At 35.5% G+C, this 27,909-nt stretch overlaps 1 protein-coding gene across 1 annotated transcript in view; it reads right to left on the bottom strand.

Annotated features, from left to right (window-relative positions):
• LOC109104348 (bone morphogenetic protein 1-like) overlaps positions 1–27,909 on the bottom strand; it is a 66,080-nt gene that overhangs the window by 10,306 nt on the left and 27,865 nt on the right. Inside the window, exons 5-16 of the mRNA XM_042730170.1 lie at positions 23,204–23,382; positions 21,384–21,489; positions 14,052–14,176; positions 9,349–9,464; positions 7,890–7,992; positions 7,682–7,798; positions 7,277–7,422; positions 5,764–5,959; positions 5,353–5,478; positions 2,112–2,272; positions 446–626; positions 81–206 (exon numbers count right to left, since the gene is read on the bottom strand). Of these exons, the coding sequence (XP_042586104.1) occupies positions 81–206; positions 446–626; positions 2,112–2,272; positions 5,353–5,478; positions 5,764–5,959; positions 7,277–7,422; positions 7,682–7,798; positions 7,890–7,992; positions 9,349–9,464; positions 14,052–14,176; positions 21,384–21,489; positions 23,204–23,382 (1,682 nt within the window). The remainder of the gene's footprint in view (positions 1–80; positions 207–445; positions 627–2,111; positions 2,273–5,352; positions 5,479–5,763; positions 5,960–7,276; positions 7,423–7,681; positions 7,799–7,889; positions 7,993–9,348; positions 9,465–14,051; positions 14,177–21,383; positions 21,490–23,203; positions 23,383–27,909) is intronic.

Below are 27,909 nucleotides of genomic sequence, written 5' to 3'. Positions count from 1 at the left end.
AGAGTTTACATGGCCTATTACTTCAAAGGAACACTGTCTCAGTGTATATTCACATACAAGCGCATGTGTGTGTTTCTCACCTTCCTTGCAGTCATGTTTGTTTTCATGCAGAACGAAGCCACTTCTGCACTGACAACTGTAGCTGCCAAAGGTGTTCACACATTCGTGCTGACATCCGCCGTTCTCCTTAGAGCACTCGTCTTTATCTGTGAGAACAAAACACCAGATCTCAGTAACACAGATATTCTTTGTCCACTACGATGATTTTTTAAAAAAAAAAGAAGATTATTCTACTTTAATGAGATAAATTATAAAAGCATTACACTTTTTACACATTATAACAAAATGCATTTTCAGTAAAGGCTACGATCAAATATTTTTTCCAGCATTGTACTATATATGTGTTTAACTTTTTTTTTTTTTTTTTTTCACAGCACACACTAACCTGAGAAGAACTGGGCCTTGAAACCCTTCTTGGAGACAGTGTTGTCAGATTTAAACTCAATGCGCATGTTGTTGTACTGAGAGGTGATGGCCTCTGGTTTCTCAGCTCCGCAGAATTTCCCGTGCAGTCTGGAGTCGGCAGACAGACCACTTCTCACCTCAACAAAGTCATATTTACACACCTGCACAGCAGAGAGCAACACACGGGTCAGACCTTTCCACCACTGCTGGACAGCAGCATCAAAACACAGCATGTGATGCTCTTTTAAGAAGGGAAATATAATAGTGGAATCACTTGTATTGTTTTCTCTTTTGCATGTATTATTTTTGATAAAAGCATCTAATAAATATAAATGTTTGAATCAAAAATAAAGAGGGAAAAAGAGTGTCATGTTTTATTTTATTTTTTTATGAGAAACTGGATGAATCCTTCATTTAAGTGGCACAAAATGCTCTAAATAGTCCACTGATGCTTTTCACAGCTTTTCATTTTGATTGCAACACTTGAGTGCATGGCAACTTTTGCCAATAATAGTTCACAAGCTGTACACTAATCATGTTGTTTTTGGCAATCAATAAAGCTGAAGCCATTCTCACCTCCCTCTATTAAAGCAGAGCCAGTAAACTGAAGGAAAGTTCTAGGTTCAATAAGAGTTAAGCTCTACTGACAGCATTAACACAGACAATATCGATAAAACAAACACAAATCATATTCACAGTAATGCACTTACAATGGAAATCTATGGGGTGGCTTGTAGTTTAAAAAAAGCACTTGTATGCATTCTTATATAGAAACTGTGTTAAGTACATAAATTATGCTTTTAATGGTGGGGCAGCTATTGTAAGAGAATGAATATCTGGTTTAATGTCCAGTGGACAAAGTTTGCTCCATGTAAACAGATAGTTACATAATGTTCGTTTCTGGTATCCTTTCACATACTGTGCAAAAGTTATTTTTGTGCAGGTTCGTGCCCTGTAGACTTTCAGTGTAAATCCATTATTGCAGACAGATTCGTTTTTGTGGTCATAATTACTGTCTGTGGTAATTGGCAACATGTCACTGATGCAGAACCTGTATGAACCCAAATCATTCCTAGCTTTAATTTATCCAGCAATTATATAGTACGCCATTAAGGCAAAAGCTATTAAATGCTCAGGAGAACACACAGCTGCTTTAAACATGTCTTAGTGTGTCGTCTAATTTAGAGGACTAACAGCTATTTAAAAAACCCAGCCTGAACCAACAACCTCATTTTCTTTCTCAAAATCACTCTTCTTGTTTAGCACTAATGTAATGACATTGCTGTTATATTAAAGCAAAATAACCGGCTTCTATTGAAGTCTGCGAAATTTAAAATAATGAAGTATAAAAAGACAGATGGCAACTTTTTAACAGGATAGCTCTGTTATAAACTACCAGAGTGTTTGTGATAAACATGCACGAAGCCAGAAAACTACCCTTCATCTTAACAAACAGATCATAAGTGCATTAATCATGTGAGCTGCACAGGGCAAAACTGCTGTAAGCTATCAACAATGAACAAGTGAGAAAACATGACGGCAATCTGGAGAAGTCAGTCCCTAAAGCCCCGTGGTGATTCACACCGATCGAGCTGAAATGAACCAGACAAACCCACCCCACGCTGAGGCAAAAACATAGTGCTCACATCGTTCCCCTCTGTCTCGAAGACGTCGAAGAGCAGCGTGATGCGGTACTGCGTGGGCGCCACCAGCTGCCAGATGCAGTTCTTGTTGGGTGGATACTCTTTGGGCCAGCCTGGACTGGTGATGGACCCATTCAGCTTGGTGATGAAACCACCACAGGCAGCTGAGAAAAAGACAACAGGAAAGAACTGTAAGACAAATGATACTAATGTACTATGAAGAAATACTTCAGCTGCTCAGTCCACACACAACATTTCTTGAAATGATCTGATTCCCAAGCCTTTTCAAGTAAAAGCATAGGAGCTTTAAACTGAAAGTTAAAGTATCAACATATTCTTCTACATTGAGATTGAAGCAGATTATCGGGGAAAAAAGTGGATACATTTTTCTTTCCATTGATTAGCAGATCTGAATGTGAGCTTGCAGTGACTGAATGATTAGTCAAGATACATCACCAGAAAAAAATGTTAGTGTTGTTTTTTTTTACTGGAAGATCAAGTTATGACATTTTGATCAGTACAAGGTCAAAAAGGGAACATGTGCATGGATGAATCATTCCTAATAACCTCAAATGACGTAGATTTAGAAAAAGCACAATCTGTGCTGTCTTTAAGATTTATTGTGAAATTCCCTTCATGTTCTCTTTATACACAGAGTTTGTTATGTAGAACGTTAGGTTGTTGTTTTCTTTAAGAAGTCTTTTTGTCCTTGTCTTTAAACTTAATTTGAAGGCACTCATGTGTGTTTATTTTGTTTCTGTGAATCGATCAAGAATCGTTTGAGAAGGAATCATGATGCATCAACAAATATCATTTTTTCCCTCTGATCTCTAGCACTATGTTTATATATTTAAAGGGGTAGTATACCCAAAAATGGAACGTTTCTAATCTAAAGTAGTTGATGGTGTCTAAACAACATCAAACTCCAATGACTTTCATTGCAGGATGTGCAAAACAACACTGAAACATTTTTCAACATTTGTTTCACAGAAGACAGAAAGTCATACAGGTTTGGAACGACTTGAATAATTAAATGATGACAGAAGTTTCGTTTTGGTGAGAGGTGTCACTTTTTTCCCCCACATACAAAGCAATTATCCAATTATACCAGAGCTCAATTACATACAGAAGTCTTATACAGTAGGTAAATTGACTGTTTTCTACCGTTGTAACTTTTTTTTTTTTACCCCTAAAGTGTGCATATTAATAATTCTGAGTAGTAATATGTACCCTTAAGATATTAATATCTACTCTTATTGTACTATTATGCACCCTTTGTTGGTACAAAAGTGTCCTTTTGAGGATACTGTCCCAGTGACAAGATGTTGACACTCTTTTTAAGAGTGTAAAAAAATAAATGCAAAAAATGTACAACACAGCTCCTTAAAAAAAAAAAAAAAAACTCCCTAAAACTGCTACATATTTCATGCACAACATTCCTGGGTTACAAAGCACTCTTAAACTTTCAATTTATCAAACTGACTAGCTTGTGGTTCGTCAAAACGCGCACCTGCTACATATAAAATAACAAGAACGGTCCTGTTTTAATTAAAAAAACAAGGAACAACCCCAGGCTTCGTATCTAATCAAACACGAGCAGAAAGAAAAAGTGTAGTTTACTTTCGTGCGGTACGATCCAAATTACTCAACATATTCCCTACAGCGATTTCCACCGAACACATGTGCTTGGGGAGAGAGGTTTCCATGGCTACCTGCATGAAGCCTTTGGATAGCCCTTGCCTTGAAGTTTTAGCTTTATGTACATTTAAGCCCTATCAGTCTCTATTTATTCCCTCAGGGCCGTCGTGCAATAAACCTGTTTTGTGACAACAAGCAGCACAGTCATTATAATAATGTGGGATTTACTGCTGATATGATGATAGCCACCGGGAAGCTTTGGTGGGCCAGTCTTTCTTTTATCTAATGGAGACTCATTTTCCGATCGCTCCAGTCTGTCACGATTGAGCTGTTGAGTCATCTCAGTGCATGTCTGAACAAACAGACTTTTGCTCAATATAGCAGCCGCAGGGTACGTGCTGTCCTAGCAACTACCTCACGCATCCAGACGTTAGCCGACGATATAATGAGACAACACTTTACCTAAGAATGCTTTGACCCTTAACCCCAACTGTATTGTAGCGCTTTGTTTGAGAAGAATATGATATAAACAGATTCAAACTTCAGCAGAATTTCCAGCCGCTCAGAATACAGAGCAGTGCTTTGTAAGTGTCGTGCGGAGGAGGGTAAAGAAAGCCAGGCGAGCCTGCTGTCAATGTGAGGAAGGTGCTCATAACTTTGCTGGCAGCCCCCAGCCAATAGCACAAAGCAGATGTCGGCGGTATGTCAACAGCGCAAGCAGGAGTAGTAATTAAGAGGATGCAGTAGCACATACTGTCCACTAGAGGCAGAATGAGGTCAGTGTAGCCGGCTGCTCAAAACATGCACTCAGTAATATAATGCTAAACTAAAGTGATTAACTAAAATATATACAGAATATTGTATGACGAATTTGAATTCTTGAGAAGAATGTTCTTAAAAATCCTTGTACATAACCTCTAAATGTTAGTATAACATTCAACTTGTCTTAAATTCCCATAGGTAAGATGTTAAATTGAATTTATTGATTTATTGAATGTTTTTTTCAGGTTGTTTCAAATATTAAGCTTTCTAACATAACAATACCTACAAAGAATACATTATTACTAGGAATCTGCACGAATACTCTTAAAATATTTTAAAAACCATTGATCACTAACATAAAGAAAGATCGGTCAATTATGTGTAATGTGACTTTTTGCTAAATCTGAAATTCAACAACAACACTACGAAGTCGTGGGGGAAGTCATGGCCTAGTGGTTAGAGAGTTTGACTCCTAACCCTAAGGTTGTGGGTTCAAATCTCGGGCCGGCAATTCCACGACTGAGGTGCCCTTGAGCAAGCCACCGAATCCCCAACATGGAAAATGTACAGGTGATTTTCTGCCTGGACATTATCCATTAAATTTAAGGACATTTCCTTTAAGCCTAAAATGCAACACAATGCAATGCATAATTTAAAGTATGGGTAAAACATGTATGAAAAAAGAATATTGGAAATTACTTTATGCTACCATTTATATTACTTTATATTAGAATATTGGGCCCTATTTTGAGACTTTTCTGAGAATGTGCAGCTTTCCCTCGATGCTGCCGTAAACAGTTTAAATATGGCACTGGCCTGTATCCAGCACTGTTCACATACTAACCCTCGCAACTCCGTTTGTCTGCCGCCAGTTCGTACCCAGGGTCACAGGCACACTTGTAACTGCCGAGCGTGTTGACACAGCGCTGCTCACAGCGACCGTTGTCGGGTCTGGAGCACTCGTCCATTTCTGCAACAACAAGAACATCAGAACTTGAGTTACAGTACCTTAAAGGAGCGATGCTAATATCTTAGGAGATATTTAGTGGTAATATATTATCAGGGATTCTCTTTTTCTTTCCTTAAATGTTTCATCATGTTGGTTATAGGCCAATTATTTTATGTGCATTCCTGAATTTCAAAAATGTTGAGCTGTAATGTTAAATTCTGGACTATAATGCCAATCATCACTCCTATACAATTTCCATAGATCAAATCTAAGATGAAACCATAAAGCAAAAAACTTTCACCTCACCTTTGAAGAAATTAGCAGCAAATCCAGCCTTGTTGACAGAACCGTCAGACACAAACTTCATCCAGAGCTGGTTGGAACTGGATTTAATATCGTCGGGTTTGTCATAACCACAGAATCTGCCCAACAGCGGGCTGTTTTCTGAGTTCCCATCTCGAACCTCCAGGTAGTCGTACGCACAGTTATCATGTCTCTCGATTGGATTGAAAAGAGGAAAGATAATGGAGAAAAAGGAAATGGAAAAAGTAAATTTGAAAATGTAAGTTTTGAAATGAATTTCTTTTATTTGATTTCTTTTCATAATTTGGATTAAAATTTGATAGCATCCAGCTGTGACCGTAACCAACCTTTTCATCAAGGTCTAGAACATCTTAATTTAATCAAGTTTAAACAAAGATGAATGTTTTAAGTGGTTTTATTTTTGAATTTTTTAGCCTTTTTCTTTTACAGATCTACAACATCCCTTATTTCTAAACACAAAGATCATGGGCTGGTTAGAGACAATCTAAACCAAACCCAGAGCCAATGCAATGACGACAAAATCAGAGTCAGCCAGACGAATGACACAAGCACTGAATTAAAGTTACAATCAACAGTGATTAAAAAAAAACCCTCAGTATTTAAAGGGATAGTTCACCCAAAACTGAAAATTTGATGTTTATCTGCTTACCCCCAGGGGATGCAAGATGTAGGTGACTTTGTTTCTTTAGTAGAACACAAACTGAGATTTTTAACTCAAACCGTTGCAGTCTGTCAGTCATTTAATGGAAGTGAATGTGAATCACGGCTTTGAGAGTCAAAAAAACATACACAAAGTTTCTTGCACAGACCGATCGTTTCATGTCTTTACGCATCAATGTATCGTCATGAGCCACAGGGTTTAATTTGGTTTTGTTTGTGTATGTTTTTTTGACTCTCAAAGCCATGATTTCCATTCACTTCCATTACATGACTGACAGACTGCAACGGTTTGAGTTAAAAATCTTGATTTGTGTTCTACTGAAGAAACAAAGTCACCTACATCTTGCATGCCCTGGGAGTAAGCAGATAAACATCAAATTTTCAGTTTTGGGTGAACTATCCCTTTAAGTGTACTCAGTTTATATAATAAAAGAATGATATAGAGATGTAAGGGTCTTCCTTTTACATTCAATGTTCAATCTTCAAAACAAATAATTACTTTTGATTTAAATTCATGCATGTTCTGAAGCGCAATATAATATAATATAAGAGTATAACATATTCTAACACAAAGTAAAATGTAAACAATTAATCATTTTTATTAATTTATTTATTACTGTGCACAGTGCAATTAACTAGTAATAAAATGTTTTCATTATTTATTATCAAGTTATCTGCAGCCCCACTTTTCAGAGTCTTTTATTCAGTCCTATTAATGTTTATTTCTGGACATACACTGTGTGTTGTTGTTTAGGACACCCTCTAACACAATAACAGTGTATAAGCAATTAATTACATGCTTATAATGCAGTAATAGCAACTTTTTGAATCATACCTCAAACGACTGGAAGGTAAGGCCTACATGGTAACCCTGAGCCACAGTGATCTTCCACACACATGCTTTGTTAGGTCTGTAGTCGTCTGGGTAGTTCGGAGACTGAATTTGACCATTGTCTTTCTTCACCTCCCCACCGCAAATAGCTGCAAGATAAAAGATTACAGCGCAAACATGATAATGAAGCATGAAAATGACTTCTTTCACAATATGAACTACTGGAAACGGATATTGTTAGGTGTTCACCTAAAGGAAACTCAGTAATTCAGTAATGGTTGGATTTAGGTCGATGGGGCCAAACACTTATTATGAACAAATTTGACAGTGTTTTCTGTTGACATGCTATTTCGAGCACTCTGGATTTGATAATATTTGATAGTTGTTGATTTGGTTGAATGCTGGTACCTTCGTAAACAGCAGAGAAGCCCTTTCCCACCCAGTTGCTGCTGCTGCGAAACTCAATCCAAAGGCGACTGTCTGTAGAGATGATCGGCTCCGGTAATTTATCCCCACAAAATCGACCTGCATACAGAGGTACAAACTCAACATTAATTAAGCTTCACTTTGACTTGGTCACATTGTTCTTTTGAAATGTCAGGTGTTCATCTTAAACCTTTTAGTGGTGCTTTCCTCCAAAATCCATCTCTGATCTCCACATGATCATACCAGCACAAATGACTCCGGTATAAATCCATAGATGTAAAGTTCAGAATGATCTTAGGGGGAAAAATGTAGTAAACTGTTACTGAAGGAATGTTGGAAATCTGTGAAAATCTTAATAACTGTGCAAATGCAATGATTCTAAGCAGGATTTCAATTCAGAATTCCTAATTTTAGACAATCTACTTGGTAGTTTACACTCTGTGGAAATAGCTGTCAGATTCATTAAGAAGTCTTTTTTAATCTATTCTTTCAAACCATTTTGCAAAGCATAAATTACTCCACTGTAATCAGGATGTTTGTTTTAGAGTAAAACTGCGTAGTGAGAAACATAAATAACAATATTTTGTACGTTTTACAAAGTAAATAAATAAATACATAAATAAAATTTCACCCTTTCTACGTTAAAATTTCATGTTTAATTTAACAGGTTTTTGTTTGCAGTATTGGGGAAATTTACTTTTAAAAGTAATGCATTACAATATTGCATTACTCCATAAAAGAGTAACCAACTGAGTTACTTAGTTACATTTTATGGAAAGTAATGCATTACTGTATTACGTTACTCCATAAAAAAGTAACCAATAATGTCACTTAGTTACTCTTTATGGAAACTAATGCATTATAAGACTGCATTACTCCATAAAGTAACCAAATGCATTACTTAGTTACTCTTTATGGAAAGTAATGCATTATAGTATTCTGTTACTCCATTAAAAAAGGAACCAGTTGCATTACTTAGTTACCCTTTATGGAAAGTAATGCACGTCTATGTTAATTATTTCCTTTTGTCACCTGTGCAAGGTTTGCTTATTTGTTTTTTAAAAACAAAAACTGCAAAGGCCCTTTCAAACCAAAAGTGAAATTAATAAGCCTTAGCACCTCACTCCCAATTCCTCTCAACACAAGGACAGGAAAGCTGTCAGTGAATAAAATGGAAAAACAAAGTAACTAATGTTACATATTTGAAAAAGTAACTCCGATATTTCATTGTAAATTTAAAAGTAATGTGTTACTAGTTACTTGAAAAAGTAATCTTATTACACAACTCACATTACTTTTAATGTGTAACCCCAACACTGTTTATTTATCATTTCTTTACTATTAATTGTGCTATTTACTAGCAATTTCCAAGTAAAAATGGTTTTAACATATTTTTTTTCCACTGAAATCTGAAACCGTGAAATGTGGTAATGTATGTGAAAAAATAGTTGAAAAATGGTTTGTGTGAATCTCTGTAAACAGATTTCAGTAATGACTCAGTGAGAGAATCAGTGAGTACTGCGAGTAACCAAAATGAACTGGACTTCCCAACTCCAATATCACAATTTAGTCAATTCAATAAACTGTCCACAGGCCTAAAAACATCTCTCACAGCAGCTAATCAGAGTGATTCACCAGCGCTTCTTCACCTTTTCTCCCGGTGTGACTGAAATTCTCCATATGCAGTGCATATATGCTGAATAACCATTGGGAAAACCAGGTGAAGAGAGGTTTCCGCTACTCTCCTGCAAACTGTCTCCACATTCTAAGAAAGACAGAAAGAAAGAAAGGTCTTGAGCTGTCAGTGTTCAAGAAGAGTTAACATGTGAACAGCTCATTATACAAACAAGATGCGATCAGTTACACAACGGTCCACAGAGACAGTAAGCTGCCTGTATATAAAATATTGTTGTGCGTCACAGAACGCAACAAAGACAAAAGTCCATGAAAAAGTCTGGATTGTCTTTCACAGTGTGCGCCTTGAGCACTTTCATGTTATGAAGCACATCTGCTTCTAATGTTACACACCTGCCTGATATTCACAGCAAAGAGCAAGAGAAGGAAATAAAAGTGATGCAAAATTCAAATCAAAAGAGTTTTCATTTATATGGTGCTGCGTGCATTATTAGCAGTATAAAATGTGCTGGGTAATTAAACGCTCTGGTGGTCACTGTGGAAATACACATGGCAAACCAGCGCTGCTTCATTAAATGTCAAAATATCAGCAGTTTCAAAACATATTCATAAAACAGAACATATGTAATGGATAATGTACAGCCTGCTTTACGCTGGGGTCCTGATTACCCTTTCAGCTCATTATTTTGTGATAATGAACAGATGATTGTACATTATCCTGCTTATCACACAACTACTAACTAACTGACTAAATAAATAGACATGAAACATTAGTTTGATGCAGTATAATTCTATCTAAGAAAAAGACAAAACAACACAAAGTAAAATAAAATAAAACATTAAATATTAAAATAATATAGAAAATAAAACTTGCATAAAATTAAAAAAAATATAATACAACAGTAAAATAAAATAAAATAATAAAACATTAAAAATGAAATAATATAAAAAATAATAATTACACTTATAATACTGACAATATAATAAAATAAAACATAAAAAAAAAAAAATATAGATAATAATAATAATGACACATACAATACTGGCAATAAAATAAAATAAAATAAAAAACATTAAAAAATCCAATAATATAGAAAAGAAAAATGACACATACAATACTGACAATAAAATAAAAGAAAAAAGAAAATAATATAGAGAATAATAATAATGACACTTACAATACTGACAATAAAATAAAATAAAACATTTTTAAAAATCCAATAATATAGTAGAGAATGATTAATGTTAAATTACTGTAATTAAAATAAAAGAATAAATAATAAATAAATATTGTAGATAATTATTAATTATTATTATAATGATGATATTAAAATAAAACATTTAAAAAATAAAATAATATAGATAATAATAATGACACTTACTATACTGACAATAAAAGAAAAAAAGAAAACAAAGAAAATATTATAGAAAATAATTATGACACTTTCAATACTGGAAATAAAATAAAATAAAATAAAACTGATATGGACATTCAGGCATTCATATGGACATAGGGACTACACATCACCAAATATTTAAGACTAAAATATAAACAAAAATAAAACAAAACAAGTGCAGTGACCAATACAGTACTAAAATGAATCCAAACAAAAGAAAATGAAACTTAAACGTTGTAAGTGGCTGAACATAGATCATATATCTGATTCTTCCCCAACATACCAAGTAAAATCTTATGTATTTATTTTCTTACTAAATTTTCTTACTATTTCTTACTAAAATACATATAAAGTTGATTAACAACCAGTCATTTTTAAAATCTATGGGATGGGTTTTATGGTTGGTCATCTAGCAGCCAAGTTTCTCCCTAACTTTCCCTCCAGAGGGCTTGTAAATGTACCTTGTTGAGCTGTTTACACTCCTCACAGTCACCACACACACACGAGTTTTCAGTCATGTACAACTAGAGTATCAGAGATCCGTCAGGCCAAGTGTGGAGTGGATTCAGTGCGTAGAACCATTAACAAGCAGTCTGGCAAGCCACAGCAAGTGACAGACGCCGCAAGGAATGCTGTGTAAAAGATCTGCCACACTTACACCTTATTTTCCAGCATCCTTCCCCGCGTACTGCATGAACAAATCACGTGATTCAGGTTCCTCCAACAGACTTCAGTCAGGACTTCAGAAACGAGCACCAGTCCCAGATGAGATTACTTATGGGTGCCTTTTTTTTTTTTTTTTTTTTAAACTAAAGCCATGCTAAAGACTAGGTCTATATAAAATTGCAAAAAAAAAAAAATTTGCTATAAAAAATTGCTATAAAAGTATAATGCCCTTACAGTTTCCTTGCAGACAGTGACAGAGAATCTACAAGGCTTTACACTGAATTAAATGGCAGATACAGTTTATTGTGTAACAAAATTATGCTATAATTATAAAAAGTATGCTATAATTATATATAATTCAATATTCTATTATACTGTAATTTTACGCTATAATTCAGGCAGAAACACACCTGGACTCTTATTTAGAAAAATATCTGGGCTTTACTGTTTACAGCTGCTCAATCAAAAACATACACTCATGCAACCATCTGGAAAAAAAAAAAAAATGCGAAGACCATAATGTAACCATTGTCATAATTCATCACCAGCAATTGTTTGGTATAAATATTCGGTATTCACTAATTGCAAACTGAAACCACAAGCCAGTAGAACAAGGCTGCATTTTTTACTTTGAACTTGTTTTAATTACACTTTTAAAATAGTTTTAATTAAATAAATACATGTGCAATTAAATTGTAGCCTTTTGAAGCATATTAATCATATTACACTGCATCGTGGTTCCTGTTTTTTCCTGTTTTATTCATTTTTTATTTTTTTTTATTTTATTGATTTATATTCAGTGTGCAATTAAAATGAAACAGTTCACGGGCAGCATACTCTGTCACAAGAGCTGGGTAATTAAATGCTCTGATGGTCATAATGGCAAACCAGCAATGCTTCATTAAATGTCAAAATATCATCAGTTTCATAATATATTCAGAAAATGTCATGGATAATGTACAGCCGGCTTTACACTGATTACCTAATAAAATAAAATAAATAAAATAAATAAATAAAATAAATGTACACTTTTTTGTTTTTTTGTGTTTTTTTTTAACCTGAAATGGAATATTTGACCATAAAAATAAATAAATAAAATAATAAATAAATAAAATAATAAAATAAAATAAATAAATTATTTTTTATTTAATTTAATATTTTGTATTAATGTTAAATTAATATAATAAAATTAAATTAATATTAATGTTATAATAATAATATAATATTAGCATGTTATATAAATAAAATAAAATAAATAAAAGCAAGTGCAAATGTCAAGTGCAAATGTATAAAATAAAATAAAATAAAATAAAATAAAATAAAATAAAATAAAATATTAATATACATTACGTTGCAGGGTTGTGTTTATTTGTATGTTCTCCAAGTACAAAGTAAAATCTTATTTTTCCTGCTTTTATTTAATTTTTAATGATTTTTTTTTTTTTTTTAATGAACTTAAATTTGACAAAACCACATTTAAGACATTTTAAGAGCTTTTAAGTACCACTGGTTTGGACGTATTCTCTTGACTGTTTACACTTATTCACTCTCTGGTAGTGTGTGTTTGAACATCTCTGTAAAGTTTATATGAAAAATGTCTTGACCTCCTTGTACTGCGTTTAGCTGCTGTCTCCTAGAAAGCAAGCATTCTCTCCTCTGTTTTATCAGGGAAAGAAGACAAATTACAAACTTCCTGTGCTTGACCAGTGTTTACTCTGCCTTCCCGAGCCAGGAGTCACAGAGACCGTCGCCAAGATGCCGCACCACATTAATTGTGGATACCATGCTATTTCCAAACAACATAATCTCAGCCTGTCCCACCAAAGACACAAAATGGGGGCAAACTACATAAAAATAGCCACTGGTGGTCATTCTGAGGATTTTGCTTATGTATGTACTGGTGTATATATATATATATATATATATATATATATATATATATATATATATAAATAAATATAGATATATATATATATATATATATATATATATATATATATATATATATATATATATATATATATATATATATATATAGTGTTTGGTGTAATGCATTACTAAGCAATTACTTACTGTTATTTAATTACTTTTCTCTTGACAAAGTAAAGTAAGGGATTACTCTTAATTTCTCTGTAATTTAATTAGTTGCTTCTGATATAAGATTAGAAAAATTCTATACAAAACAATAGTGAATCAAAATGTGACATTTAATAAATAATTTTAATGTAACCTTTCTTCCTTTAAATACTTTGGTCTGTTCAAGAATAATTTAGGCAATTTTATATTATTTATTTGAAAGAATTATAAGAGCGTTTTCATGTCTATCATTGTATTGCTCAAGTGTTAATTATATATATTTCCTTATTTATTTAGATGCTTTTTTTTTTTTTTTACTGGAAAACAAGACAAAACACTGACTGAGATTTTTTGTTTTTGCATGATTTTGTTGTCCAGACCTGGATACTTGTGATGTTTGCAGTCAGACATGTTTTCATGATGTGCTTACAGTTTCCAATGACCCAGATTTTCTATCTTCACCATCTTTAACTCTTGTTGAGTCTGACAGGAGCTTCTCCTCATTTATACAGAAAGATGATAATGTGACACTTTAGCATTCTGTAATTCTGTACGGTTTATGTGTGTAATTTTCTTACTTGGACACTTGTAAAGTTTGCGTGCCTGTGCAATGTCTCCTTTGCTCAATCTGGTCCTCTGACCGATGGGTGGCCGTACTCCGTTAACATCATATCGTGGCAGAATGGTGTCCAAAAATATCCCTCTGTCAGGAAAAAAGACATGACTTCAATCAAAACGAACAGATGCATAAAGACAAATCTGTCTCATTACTTTAATCCCTATTCACTATCTCTTGTTTCCTGGAATGTCTAGCAAAACTCTCCACACCCACAGAAAAAAACAAAACAAAAAAAACATGAGTACTATAAACACAAATGTTATCTCACACTTTAAGATACTGCAAGTTTCAGCAGATGTACACAATGTGGCAGTTAGGACTTGACAGGCTGTAAAGTCATTTGTGGAGCAGACAACAATCCGAAGGGAATTCAAGCCAAGCTGTGTTATCCGTGAAAGCAGTCATGGAAGCTGTGGCTTTTTTTCAGCTGACTATCGAGTTTATGGATTTGGCATGTCTTTCCTGAGGTAATTAATGTTACATGACATCGTTTTCAAGCATTATTGTTTACAAGTTATTACATGAGACATTTCAGTAAGATGTTCTGTTTCTTTCAGCATTCGTTCTGATGTTTATTCATGTTTATTTGGTGCTATAACTAGTAGTCAAGTAGAAGAGATGATCGGTTCACATGTTGATTGAACTGAAGCTGCTACAGCAATCGGTCATGCCACATTAAAAAGTGTCAAAACCATATTTTTCTGTTTGTATTTTGTGATAAAACTGACAGATTTAGAAGTCAGATTACTTAGGTTACTAACATTTATCTGGTTTAATATGTCTCAAACAAGTCTGTGACCACAAACGTTTCAGGTATATTTGTAGCCTTTTCCAAACATGTCCAAAATGACTTAGCTTGGCCTGTTTTAGATTATTTGTTATGCATCAGGACACTGGCCTGGACCACCGCTGAATGTGGCTTAAGGGAGCAGATCACCAAAATTTTCCAACTCTGGAAGAGTACAACTGTGTTACATCAAACCAATCAACAGGAGTCTGGATGATGATGACTCAAAGCATAATAAAACCCCTCAGGTCTGATGACTCCACAGTAACGACAGAAAAACAATGACCCTTCCTGGGACAGTCACTAAATCCGGCAGGCCTGAGACAGAGAGTGACCACTAAACTGGCAGTCGAAACATGACCTGAATTCATGTTCTACTTGGCAACCTCACACGGCACAATAATCTCTTGCGTGACATCACAGGACTCCTGATTGGCCGCTCCAGGCCAATTCCTTAAAAGTCATGACATCATGTGGTTGTACGTAAGCTATAAACAAAAGAAATGTTGAGTAATATGAAACAGATTAATGCTTTCCAACATGCCCCGCTCTCCAGTCCTGCTAGCTCAGGCTGAAAAAATGTTTGCACAGTTCCGCAAAGAGTGATTCAGTATCAAAAAGCTGTCTGTTTTCTCGCCCTTCTTTTCGTACTTTGACACTCTTTGCTAGTTTATCGTCGAGCTTTTCACTTGACGGTGGCCAGCGAGGGTCTGCTCATTTGTTTGTTCCCATGGGAACCTTCCAGTCAACAGCAGGCATGTTCAAATAAGGAAGGATGGCGTTTCCAGACATCAACTAACAGCTTTATATGAGAGAAATCAGCAGAGAAATGCAAACCACATTTCAAATCAATAAACAGTGCAGTGATTTAAATATGTCCTGTCTTCAGGTTCAAATCAGAAAGATCTAAGACACTTACAGCTACAAGAGACCAAAAAAAAAAAAAAAAAAAAAATCCCCATATCTGTGAATCTCATGAAAGCTTTTAAGAGGAATTCCAGGTCATACTCAATCGAAAAAGTACACTTTTTTTTAATTTATTTATTTTTATATAAAATACCAATTTAATTTTTGATTTTAAAATTTTTAATAAAATAGCTTTTTTTAAATAAAAATAATAATTATTATTATTATTGTTTTTGTTGTTTATAGCTGTTTCTGCTAAATATTTTCTAATATTGCCAAAACAATAGTAGTATCACTACTATAAAATGTACATACAGAGCTTACATTATATTTGATGTGTATAAAAATAATAATATTCCCATATTCACTGTAGTAAAAATTATTTTGTATAAAATGTAAATAATTAAATAATTTATCTTTAGGCATATACTTACACACAAAGAAAAAAATAATATATTTTTCATAATTTTTATAATTGGAAATAGTAAAACAATTCATTTACAACAATATATTTTATTATTGTTGTTGTTGTTTTTTTTACAATAACAATTAGGCATATTTTCCTCTACAAATTTGCATCTCTGAAATGCAAATAAAAAAACAAAAACAAAAAAAAATCGAATTTTAATTATTGAATGCTAAAAACAATAAAGGCAAATAATAAAAAAAAAAAATATTTAGGCCTATTTAATATTATTTGGATAATATTTTTAATCAAAATGTTAATGCTAAAATCAAAATAAAAAAATCACTATATTAAGTGTGCTATACAGTACGTATATTACAGTAATAAGACTAAGTAATGAGATTCACTATAATGAGATTTACGAAAAAAAGTCTGGAAATCAGGAAAATGTGGTTAATTCTCGTGAAAATAATGTCACAAACTTGAAAAACAAACAAACAAACAAACAAAAAAAAATCATGCTCTTAAAACAATATTTTATTTATGTAAAATATTATTTTATCTTTTGATTTTGTGGTGAAATGTGACCTGGGCAGGTCTCAGCCTTATTGTGGGTCTGTGAGTCCAGGGCTGAACAGTAGATGTGTGGGCTGGTGTCATCTCACACTGAAGACATACTGCAAGCTCTTTATTTGCTTTTGGCTCAACTTGCCAGTACCAGTTTGAAGAAGAAAAAGCTCTGTGAGCAGGGTGGGTGGAACGGGGGCCAGGAGACAAAGGAGGAGGTCGGAAAACATGCCCCAGACAAAAAGCTAGGAGGCTCACCCGCTTCTCCAGGAGAAAGGTTTGAGGGGAAATAAAAAAAACCTGAGGGAAGGCCATGAAATCCTCCCGATACAAGTGCAATCAAAGAGCCCGTCTTCCCACGGAGATTTACAGTACGAGTACTCTTCAAACACAGCAGGAATGATGGGAAAAAGGACAACAGGACAGTGGACAAACACTGTTAGCTTCTCTCAAGCTGCTGCGAGCTTTCTGATGTCCTGATTACAAAGCCAAGACTCATAAATCCATCTAACTTACCCTTTCATTTCTGGGTAAAAACATCTGAGGGTCAAGAGAAGAGGTATTTATGATAAACTCAGAGAATCTAGTAATCATTTAATAATCATGGGTGGCTCTGAAATGAGAGGAAGCCCTGGATGAGTTCACCGTGTCTATATCTGTTCTGCTATACTTAACTCTGGGATTGAGTTTTCCAGCACACTCCCAGAAGATGGTTTACAGACACGGAAACCAGTCCTTTAGTGTCCTTGCTAACAAATAAATACAACTTCTATCCTCACTTTAATACTCACTGGAATACGAAAGGCATTACTAAAAACTGATACTCCATATTTCCTCTCTTTACTATGAAATGGCTTAAACAGGCAGGTTTTTCACTCGAACGGAAACATTTCAACAGTACAATTCAAGGTAAAAATAATTTGAGAGAGATTTTCACCTCACAACACTGCAACTCAGGTACTATCAAGAAAATCCCTATTCTACCTAGAACCCTACGGCTATGAAAAAACTGCAATTTGTAAAAAATGTATAAAAAATGCCAAAACAGAATAGGAGAGCGCAATTGGGGGGAAAGGAGGAAAAAAGGAGAGGAAACAGATGGTTCTTCTCATATAGACGTGTGCCTCGACTCGTGTTACGCTCGCTCTGGGGGAATGTTTGCTGTCAAAACTAGTCAGGAAAAACTTTTGATAAATACATAAAATGGGAATAACATTCTACAATCCCATCAGCAAAGCCTTTTGAGGATGATCCAAAAGTTCGTGTAGAGGAAAATGGAGATAGCGAGTCTAAGACGTCTCAATCTACAGTTAACATTTATTTTCCTCGTATATAGCATGCTGTAGTGTTTCTTCAAGATTAAATGTAGCCAAAAACCAAAATTCAATTTACACAAACACTACAATCTCTTCTGTTCACCAAGGCTGCATTTATTTAACCAAAAATACAGTAATATTGTGAAATAATATTAAGATTTAAAAGAACTGTTTTCTATTTGAATATATTTTAAAATGTAATTTATTCCTGTGATCAAAGCTGAATTTTCAGCATCATTACTCCACTGTCACATAATCATTCAGATATCATTCTAATATGCTGATTTGCTGCTCAGGAAACATTTATTATTATCAATAATGAAAACAGCTGTGCTGCTTCATATTTATGTGTAAACTATGTTTTTTTTTAATGAATATATTCAATGTAAAAATTCAATTTAACTCATCCTTTATGAATAAAGGTATTAGTTTAAAAATAAAAGGTTGTAGTCTTAAATTATACTTATATTATGTATATTATACCGATATATTAAGGATTATATTAAATACTACTTAAATAATCATTAGCACAAAAAAAAAAGTACTTTAATTTGGGTTAGTTTTCAGTTGGATTTTGGCATAGCTGAGCACTGACGTGCTTAAAACAATACTGAAAACGCCAATTCCAAAAACAACAACAGGTTGTTGAAAAAAAAGAAAAATGAAAGTGTCTCAAACAGTGTTTAGCATAAAGCTAGCCAGTTTTTTCTGCTCAAATCCAGAGCCACGGTGATAACAGAGTACACTTTGCTAAATTACAGGATAACCGTGTGGTTTCACAGACGTCATAAACAGAAATGAATTGTTTTAGTGTGTGTGTGTGTGTGTGTGTGTGTTCATCTGAGAATGAAAAAAGAGGTCAGTCAGTCCACTGGGGCACAGAGATGAGAAAACCATTCCATTAGTGTTTTTCAGACAAATAAATGCTATTTTTTCTTTTAAAAATAAATAAATAAATAAAGTTTCAAATCTGGCCAAACACAAACTTGCATTACACAGTTACTCTGATCCAAAATCCTATCATGAGGCATGAGGAGAATCAGGAAGTTAATTAAATTAATCTGACACTGAGAGAACGGATAGATGATATCTGAACCAAGCCTTTCCACACACATGGAAACCGACCAGTTTGCTCTGTGAACAACTGACAGGCACTGAGAAGCACAATAGCAGCGTTGTGAAAGCTCAGCAGAAAGAGTGTAAGAGGAGAGAGATGCTCAGATAGCCTCCCGCCTCAGAACTGCTGATGCCTCGCTCAGAGGTCACCCTGAGAATAATGAGAAGAAGCACAGAGAGACTGCGCTGAATACAGCATCATTCAGCATAAAAGACTGCAAAGAGGAATTAGAGGTCGACCGATAGTGGATTTTACCGATACTGATAGCTAGCTTAGACCACACTGACCGATACCGATAGAAGCATACTTTATTAGAGCTACAGAAAGACAAGCATTTCGCTAAAAAAAGGAAACAACAAAATTTTACAGCCTACGGTTAAGTCATTTTATATATTAACAGCGACAAATATGACTTAATTTACTGGAAAACTATGTGAATGGTGCTCTGTGGTGCGGCAGGTTTTAAATCCGTCTCTGAAGTGTCCCGCTCTGTTCAGCACGCAGCCTCACTTGTCAAAACCATAGACTGTAATAAAACATGGGTGTAGTGTCCATGATGTCACCTGTAGGTTTCTGAAGAGTGTTTTTGAAGCTCAAAGTGGGCGGAGCTGGCCGTCGCCATCTTGGCAGTGCGTCACCGTGCGTCACTCCTGGATAAAGCGAAAATGGGCAAAGAGGCGGGAGCTGGCTAATGAAACCACGCCCACCTTGCTCGACAGCAGTGACAGCAGCGGCGATCCAGCTGTCACTCAAGTGGCCACGCCCTTAATTAAGCAGAGCTTTAAGGCTTAATACAATTTAATCGGATGAGTTATACAAAAATTTACCCCCCTCACTGTTGTCATGAAGGGCAAAATTAGCTATATAGACAAAAACCACTTTTTGTACCAGGCTGTAAACACATTTTTTTCTCCTGTAAAGTTGGGCATTTTAACATGGGGAGTCTATGGGACTGACTCCCTTTTGGAGCCAGCCTCCAGCTGGCAGTCGATGAATTGCAGTTTACGTCACTTCCTTGTTGGTTTCACGAGAGAGGCCGGAACGTTGCCGCTTGGTCAAAACAAACAACACGAGGTGTCAGTGACTACCACCTCTAGAGGCCGCTCTCGCTCTGCATAATGACACTGGACCCTTTTCAGCCGCTCCAGCAACAGGCACAGCCCGGAAAAATATCAGTGCAGATTATTCGGCAAAACCAATATATCGGTCGACCTCTAAGAGGAATCCTCATCAAAAACGAGCAACAATCAAGCAATGTGAATAACTGAGCTGTTCGAATCTTGACTGTTACAAGAATAAAAGACACGATTCTTGAAATGCATTTTTTTAACATTTGCAAAACAGCAAGACCGGATGCAACTGTCAGAGACATCCGCCTCGCACGTTTATGAAGAAAAATAATTAAAGAGAAGTGCAGTGGAATTCAAAAACACTTTCTAAGTGAAGCTGCCCACAAACAATTAGAACTATGTATTTTCTTAAAGGAACAGTTCACCTAAAATTTAAAATCATTGTGATGTATATTCTTCCCCATTATTACTGTTACATTGCAAGCGTTGCTTAAATATTCTTCAAAAGATACTTCAGGGGAAGTCGTGGCCTAATGGTTTGAGATTAGGAGTTCAAATTTAATGGTAATAATACATTTTATTTAAAGGCGCCTTTATTTAAATGTCCGGGAGTGAATGTACAGCGCTCTCCTTCAATACCACGACTTAGGTGCCCTTGAGCAAGGCACTGAACCCCAATACTGCTCCCCGGGCGCCGCAGCATAAATGGCTGCCCACTGCTCCGGGTGTGTGTTCACAGTGTGTGTGTGTTCACTGCTCTGTGTGTGTGCACTTCGGATGGGTTAAATGCAGAGCACAAATTCTGAGTATGGGTCACCATACTTGGCTGAATGTCACGTCACTTTCACTTTCACTTTCACTGTTTATTTTTGTGCATATTTTTTATTATGTTTATAGGTTTAGAACAAGGCTGAGTAAATAATGACCGATTTTTAATTAAAATTTTTCAATTTAATTCAAATATCATTTGGTCAGTATAAAAGTAATAAAAGTCCCCACAGTTCACAGAAACAAACATGTCTGTGTGTGTGTTTTATATTAATTATGATTAAGTAAGGGGTGGACATTTTGGTATATGGAGGGAAATTATTTAAAATATGACAATGCTTAAGAGGTTCTTACCTGGAGAAAGTGTTTCTAGCATAGTGCATGATGCTGTCGAAGTCATAGACCTCTCCGAGTGAGTCCACCTCACCAGGCTCCATCTTCAGGAAGTTGTACTCCTGTCCTATGAGACGAAACAAAGAATGCGACTCAGACAGGAAGTGATGACAACAGTAAGAGCCCATACTGATCATTCAACAAAACAGGCTGTCTGCTTTCACAAGATTTTTTCATCATTGCATTATCACATTTATTAATTAATTACTATTATAATCATTCTGTTTATTATGACATATTATACTTCAAATTTGTTATGTCAGAGAGTATGTTGAGTAAATCAGAGCATTGTGTGTCCAGCATGCATTGGGAAAATTCCCAAGTATTCCTGGGTGGTTCACATGGTAACACCACACACGCTCAAGCAGCTCATTTCCTGTTTGCTGCCACTAATTATTATGAAAGACTCTTAAATATTGTGCTTCAAAATATTTAATGTAATAAAAGGGCAAAACTGTTACAAATAATATTTTTACAGCCTCTATCATCAGTGAATTTTTAAAATCGCAGACATTATTTATGAATCTTCCTCTCCGCGGAGAATCATTCTGTGCCATATAATGAGTCTGTAATGAGCTCCATTTGCACAGATGTCTAACGACAGCCATTATTTCAGCATATCTTGTTCATTAATGCTGCCTAAAAAGTGTGAAAAATGTTGGGCTCTTCATCAGACAGATCTCGGATGCACAGCTGGTCGGGAGTCAAAATATGCCATGGTTGAGATATTTCTAGGCGCACAGGGGCCTCGCACATATTTGGACAGTTAATTCACACTTAAAAGGTCTGAGCTTCACTGCATTCGATATAAAATACCATAAAACAAATACCTTCTGCAAACAAGCGCTAGAGTTTCTCCAGTGTTTTGGCTGGTGTTTGGTGTTTTTTAGTGGATGAATGATGTCAGTTCTGCTTAAATTCACACAGGTGTTCTTTCAGAGGGAACAGATTCATATTAACTACCAACATGATCCACTAATGTTTCATAATCACAGAACATCACAAAATGTTGTGGTGTTGAGTGTATCATATAAAACAAAACAAAAAAATGTGAAATGTTTTGCTTTGAAAAGTGTGTTAGTTAACACTTTATTTAAAGCATTTTAAGCACTTGTTTTAATGCATTAATGCATCTTATAATGTATTATATAATACTTGTAACAACAGTTATAATACAATATAATACTTATCTATTTATTGTTACACTTTTAAAACACAAGACAATAAATCTTTGCATTTTATAATGCATTTTAACTTTGGTTACAATTATTTCTGAAAAGATATAATGCATTACAACCTAGATAGTGAACATAAATGCACTATGCATAAAGACTTTAAGTAAAGTGTTACTGTATGGTTTATTTCTTTAAAATAAATGCCATTTAGTGTGATATTTTGCTATCAAAAGCACTTGTCTTAAGTGTCGATATGTTCTAGGCCACTGTATATTAAGTCAGGGGTTATGAGGTCTTAGGTGAAAGTAACACTGTTTTGCCCAGCATTGATCAGAAGCGAGTGCAGCGGTGGATTTGTGCTGAGCTCAGCAGTCAAGAGTTTGTTTTATAAAGTGGGCCGTGCCGTTCCAAGCAAATGCTGTAATAACTGCTTCTGTGAAAACTGAAATCGTCTTTTATGATTGCAGCTGGAGTGCTGACCTCACTTTTCTGTCATCATGATAGTTTTCAGTTAGCAACAGATGTTGTATAATCTGCACACAGAGTCTTCAATACAGTCATTTCACACAAATGTGAGTGATATTCTGCCGCTGTTGTTTTTCCTACCTGGCTGAATGTTGTCCCGTATGATACTGACATGATCGTCTCTGTCGGGTCGCGTGTGTTCATGCCAGAATCCGATCACGTGACCGAGCTCGTGCACCACAATCCCAAACTTATCACAGTTCTTCCCGATGGATATGGCCTGCGGACCCCCTCCTCTCCGGCCCACATACGAACAGCACCTGTACACAATTATTATTATATCACAGATCATTTAAAATATATGATATGATATGATATAATAATTAATATTTAGTAATTATACATCTTAACATTAAAACATATTAAATAATATAGTTCTAATTCTAAGCCCTGACTTAAACCCAATTGAGCATCTCTGGAGAGACCTGAAAATGGCTGTCCACCAACGTTTACCATCCAACCTGACAGAACTGGAGAGGATCTGCAAGGAGGAATGGCAGAGGATCCCCAAATCCAGGTGTGAGAAACTTGTTGCATCTTTCCCAAAAAGACTCATGGCTGTATTCGATCAAAAGGGTGCTTCTACTAAATACTGAGCAAAGGGTCTGAATACTTATGACCATGTGATATTTCAGTTTTTCTTTTTTAGTAAATGTGCAAAAATTTCAACAATTCTGTGTTTTTCTGTCAATATGGGGTGCTGTGTGTACATTAATGAGAAAAAAAAAAAAAAGAACTTAAATGATTTTAGCAAATGGCTGCAATATAACAAAGAGTGAAAAATTTAAGGGGGTCTGAATACTTTCCGTACCCACTGTATATATATACATATCTACAATAAATCTACAATACCACACTAAGGATAAACTTAATATTTTTAGGACTGTTCATATTTTTGCATTATTTTCATGACAATTAAGCACATTTTCCATTAAAAATTACTGTAAAACAACAACATCTAATTTAATTTTCATTACACGATGTTTGATATTTCAATAAACTTTTCATAAATTAAATTTAGTAAAACAAGGAATACTACAATGTATCAATACATACATTTTTCACATTATACTAATAAAATAAAGCTTAATTTATTTAACCCAAATCATAATTGACTCTTTCCTTTTTAAATCTGTTTGAAACACTCTTTTTATCTTGCAACATGTAATATGTTTTTGTCAACTCTCAACAACACACAAGCAAGCGAAGTCACAAAATGAAACAGAACACAACGTGAACTCAAACAAAATGTCATGCATAGTTTGTTTTGTGCGTTTGCTTAAAGCTATGTGTTGCAAAATCCAGAGAGAAACAGGGGAGTCTGTGCGCGAAGTCACAGCGGTAAGACACACACTAAACACACAATCAAACGATCCCTTTCTCAAATCTGCTGATCAGTGCACACACACATACAAAGCCACATGTGCAGCCTGTGTGGGTGCAAAAGATCAGTCTTTAATTACGGAGCAGCCAGCGGCTAGCTCCAGAAACTCTGCCTTGAACTTTGCACAGAACGACAGGAATCGCCTGAACACACACACACACAGGCTCATCAAAGCATGGGTTGCCCATTGGCAACTACTGTCGCATGTAAAGGGGAAAAAATCTTAATGTTTCATTACACTGTTTGTGTGCCCATCATGGCCTGCAGTGGGACATAAAGGCCCCCTGCACTTCCACACAGAACCGAAATGCCTGGCAAAGACTGCACAGTGCTATATTTTCTGAAGTTTCCCCTTGCTGCCCGACCGCAACGGCACGTCTGCTTAAACAGTGAGAAAGCAAACAGTCTGTTACATTTGTCTCTGTCAGTATGACTTTCCTTCTTCGTTTGTAAACAAGGAAATCGTTGGTTTGGTTTTGTGTTCATCTCGCTTATAAATTTAGGCAGTATGAGACATTGTATGCTCTGGAAAATTTGCCAAAGGAAACTTTCATCGCTCAGATTGACAGACATTATTTATTGCTCTTTAATAGACATTTCACTTCAGGGACCAGCTTTGTTTCTCCTAAAATTCATTTGGAGGAATAAAATGGACACCACTGAGACAGTGTAGAGCCAGAAGTTTAATATTATTACATCTTAGACCAACAGAATATGAATGGCACAGCTCTGATCATCTGTTTTTGAACGATGAAGAAATTGTCATATTAAAATCCCTGACTTGTATCTATTATCATCTTGTATCCTTTTTAATACATCAGCATTATTTTTACGTTATAACAGCAGTATTATAATTATTTTAGTTTATACTTTAGTATTTTAGTTCATCAAAATAATCTAAATGAAAATGCCAATTTTGCTTACACAACTAGCTAAAGTTAAAGTTTTTATATATTTTATTGTATTTCAGTTAACAAGTTTCATTTTAAGTAATACAAATATTTATGAGTTTAGCTTTAGTGTACTATATTAACCCTACAAAATTTAGTATTTTAGTGAATTTGAGCAATTTGTTTTTTATTTCCCTCCACCCTCTCTCCGCACCTCAGAAATTAACAGGCATTTTGATACTAAGATTTTCATATGGAAGCATTTTTGTAAATGACCAATAATCATACATATGTATAAACATATTCTATAATCATTCATCCTTACAGGCCGAGATGCTGAACACTGAATGTGTGTTGATATTCAAATGCAGATGTTCAAACGACACATCTTTGCAGCTTACTTTCTCTAAATATTGCGTGTGGTCTGTGGAGGAGCTTTGAGTAGTGAACTCTGGTCAACCATGCATTTCAAGAGAGCAAAATAAATCCTGTTTTCCACCAGACAGAAGCAGCTTAAGAGCAAAACCGATGTGCTAACACGGCATCCCGGGGACTGATTTGTCTCCAGCGGATGTGACCGTCAAGATGGGCTCTGAAATTCTGCCACGCCACTGAAGCATCTACGGGGAGCCATTGAGCATGGCTAAAACACACATGTTCAGGTGACAGTCCCGTGGCGAACAGTGTGACACAAACGGCTGGTATTACCTCAGCGAAGCATAGAGAAATTGCAAGGTCAAGACACAAGAGCCAACACACATATAAACGCACAAATCCATCTGTTGGCACACAAAGCAGATAAGCTGGAACAGAGGAATGGATCGGATGGAAAACCACTTGAGCGATAAATCAGGAAGAGACTGAAAAGAAAGAGGAGAGAAAGAAAAGAGTGAAAAACACACGCTCCACATGAGCGAGAGAAGCAAGCTTGATTCCTTCCTGGAAGAGTCAAAGGTTTCGTCCTCCTGCTGCGGAAACTCTCTCTCACTTTGACACACCGACACATACACAATACACACCCCTGTGAAACTCACTGCACATATCCGCTAACATGCACACTTAACCAGTTTTGGGGAGTAATGGTGTTACGTAATGTAATTATAAAATAAATTTAACTAATCCATTACAGTTACTGAGAACAAATGTGTAATTAAATTACAGTTACTTATGAAAATGTTAACGATTACAAAAGGGGTTAAATCTGAATATTTTCTGCAAAAAGCTAGGATATGTTGAATAATATTATTTTTTTTATTGTTTTGCCTTATTGTTTTGATGTGCACAATGCCTACCCCCATTTAAAGGCTATTTAATTAAAAGGTTAGTTCACCCCAAAAATGAAAATTAGCCCATGTTTTACTCACCCTCAAGGCATCCTAGGTGTATATGACTTTCTTCTTTCAGATGATTCCAATGGGAGTTATATTAAAAAGCCTAGAGCCCACATGCTCGCTCTCATATCGGAGATGGTCTGCAGCCCCGCCTCCCCCACTCTCATGTTTCTCTCCCCCCAGTTACCTAGGAGGAGGAAACGGTGAACTCACGGGAATGAGAGATCAGGCTTGAGTAAGGTTGGGAATCATTAGAAATTTTCCAGTTCCGGTTCTGCCTAACGGTTCCAGTTCCGGTTCCATTAAAATCATTAAACAATTAAAAAAATAGTGGTAAGGAAAAATGCACAATGTTTTTTTTTACTATTTTACCTTCATTGAATGTAGTGTTGCTGGATGGTAGTAAGTAATGTTGAGTAATGCTAGTCCATCAATCGGCATATGCTTCAAAGTTGACATTTTTTATCAATAACATTTTGCTTTTCAAGCAGGAATAAGCTGGTTGGCCTTATAACCATGTATACACACTCCATAAAATCCGTATTTTACAAATAATAATGTAGTCAGGAGATGGTGTGATGCAATAAGTGGTTTCCACATTTTTCCACCTGTACACTAAACTATCTAACCCTCATACTTACATAACAATAGCAGTCTATTTATTTAGGGTGCTTTCACACCTGCCTCATTTAGTTCGGTTGAATCGTACCAGAGTTCGTTTCCCCCTTTGGTGCGGTTCGTTTGGGCAGGTGTGAAAGCAGCAATCGCACTCGGGTGCACACCAAAGGCGGACCAAACAAGCGTACCGAGACCTGCTTGAAGAGGTGGTATCGGTACGCTTTCTAACGAATTCTGGAGCGGTTTGTTGGTGAGAACGTGATCCGACCTCGAACAGACCCAACTGCAAAAAGTACTGATTATTTTTGGACTAAACCAGCTGCCGTAGTCAGCTGCGATGTGCATTATGGGATGAGGAAGTGTTTGTTGACAGTTTGCACTTTAGCATGGCAGCTCGTGGATTAATGCACGCCTCCGCTTGACGTTACGAGCGATGCCCGCTCGCCATTTGCAGTGCATTAGAACGTTGTTTTCAAGCCGCATCCGCGCTTCATTATAGAAATGTATTGTTTGCATATTGTGGTGTATACAAACAATGTAATAGATTATGGCCAGGGACAAAAC

The sequence above is a fragment of the Cyprinus carpio genome, chromosome B8, assembly GCF_018340385.1.
Source record: "Cyprinus carpio isolate SPL01 chromosome B8, ASM1834038v1, whole genome shotgun sequence".
Lineage (NCBI taxonomy): Eukaryota > Metazoa > Chordata > Actinopteri > Cypriniformes > Cyprinidae > Cyprinus > Cyprinus carpio.
The sequence above is the reverse complement of the archived record's forward strand: the minus strand, read 5'-3'. Positions and strand labels throughout refer to the sequence as shown.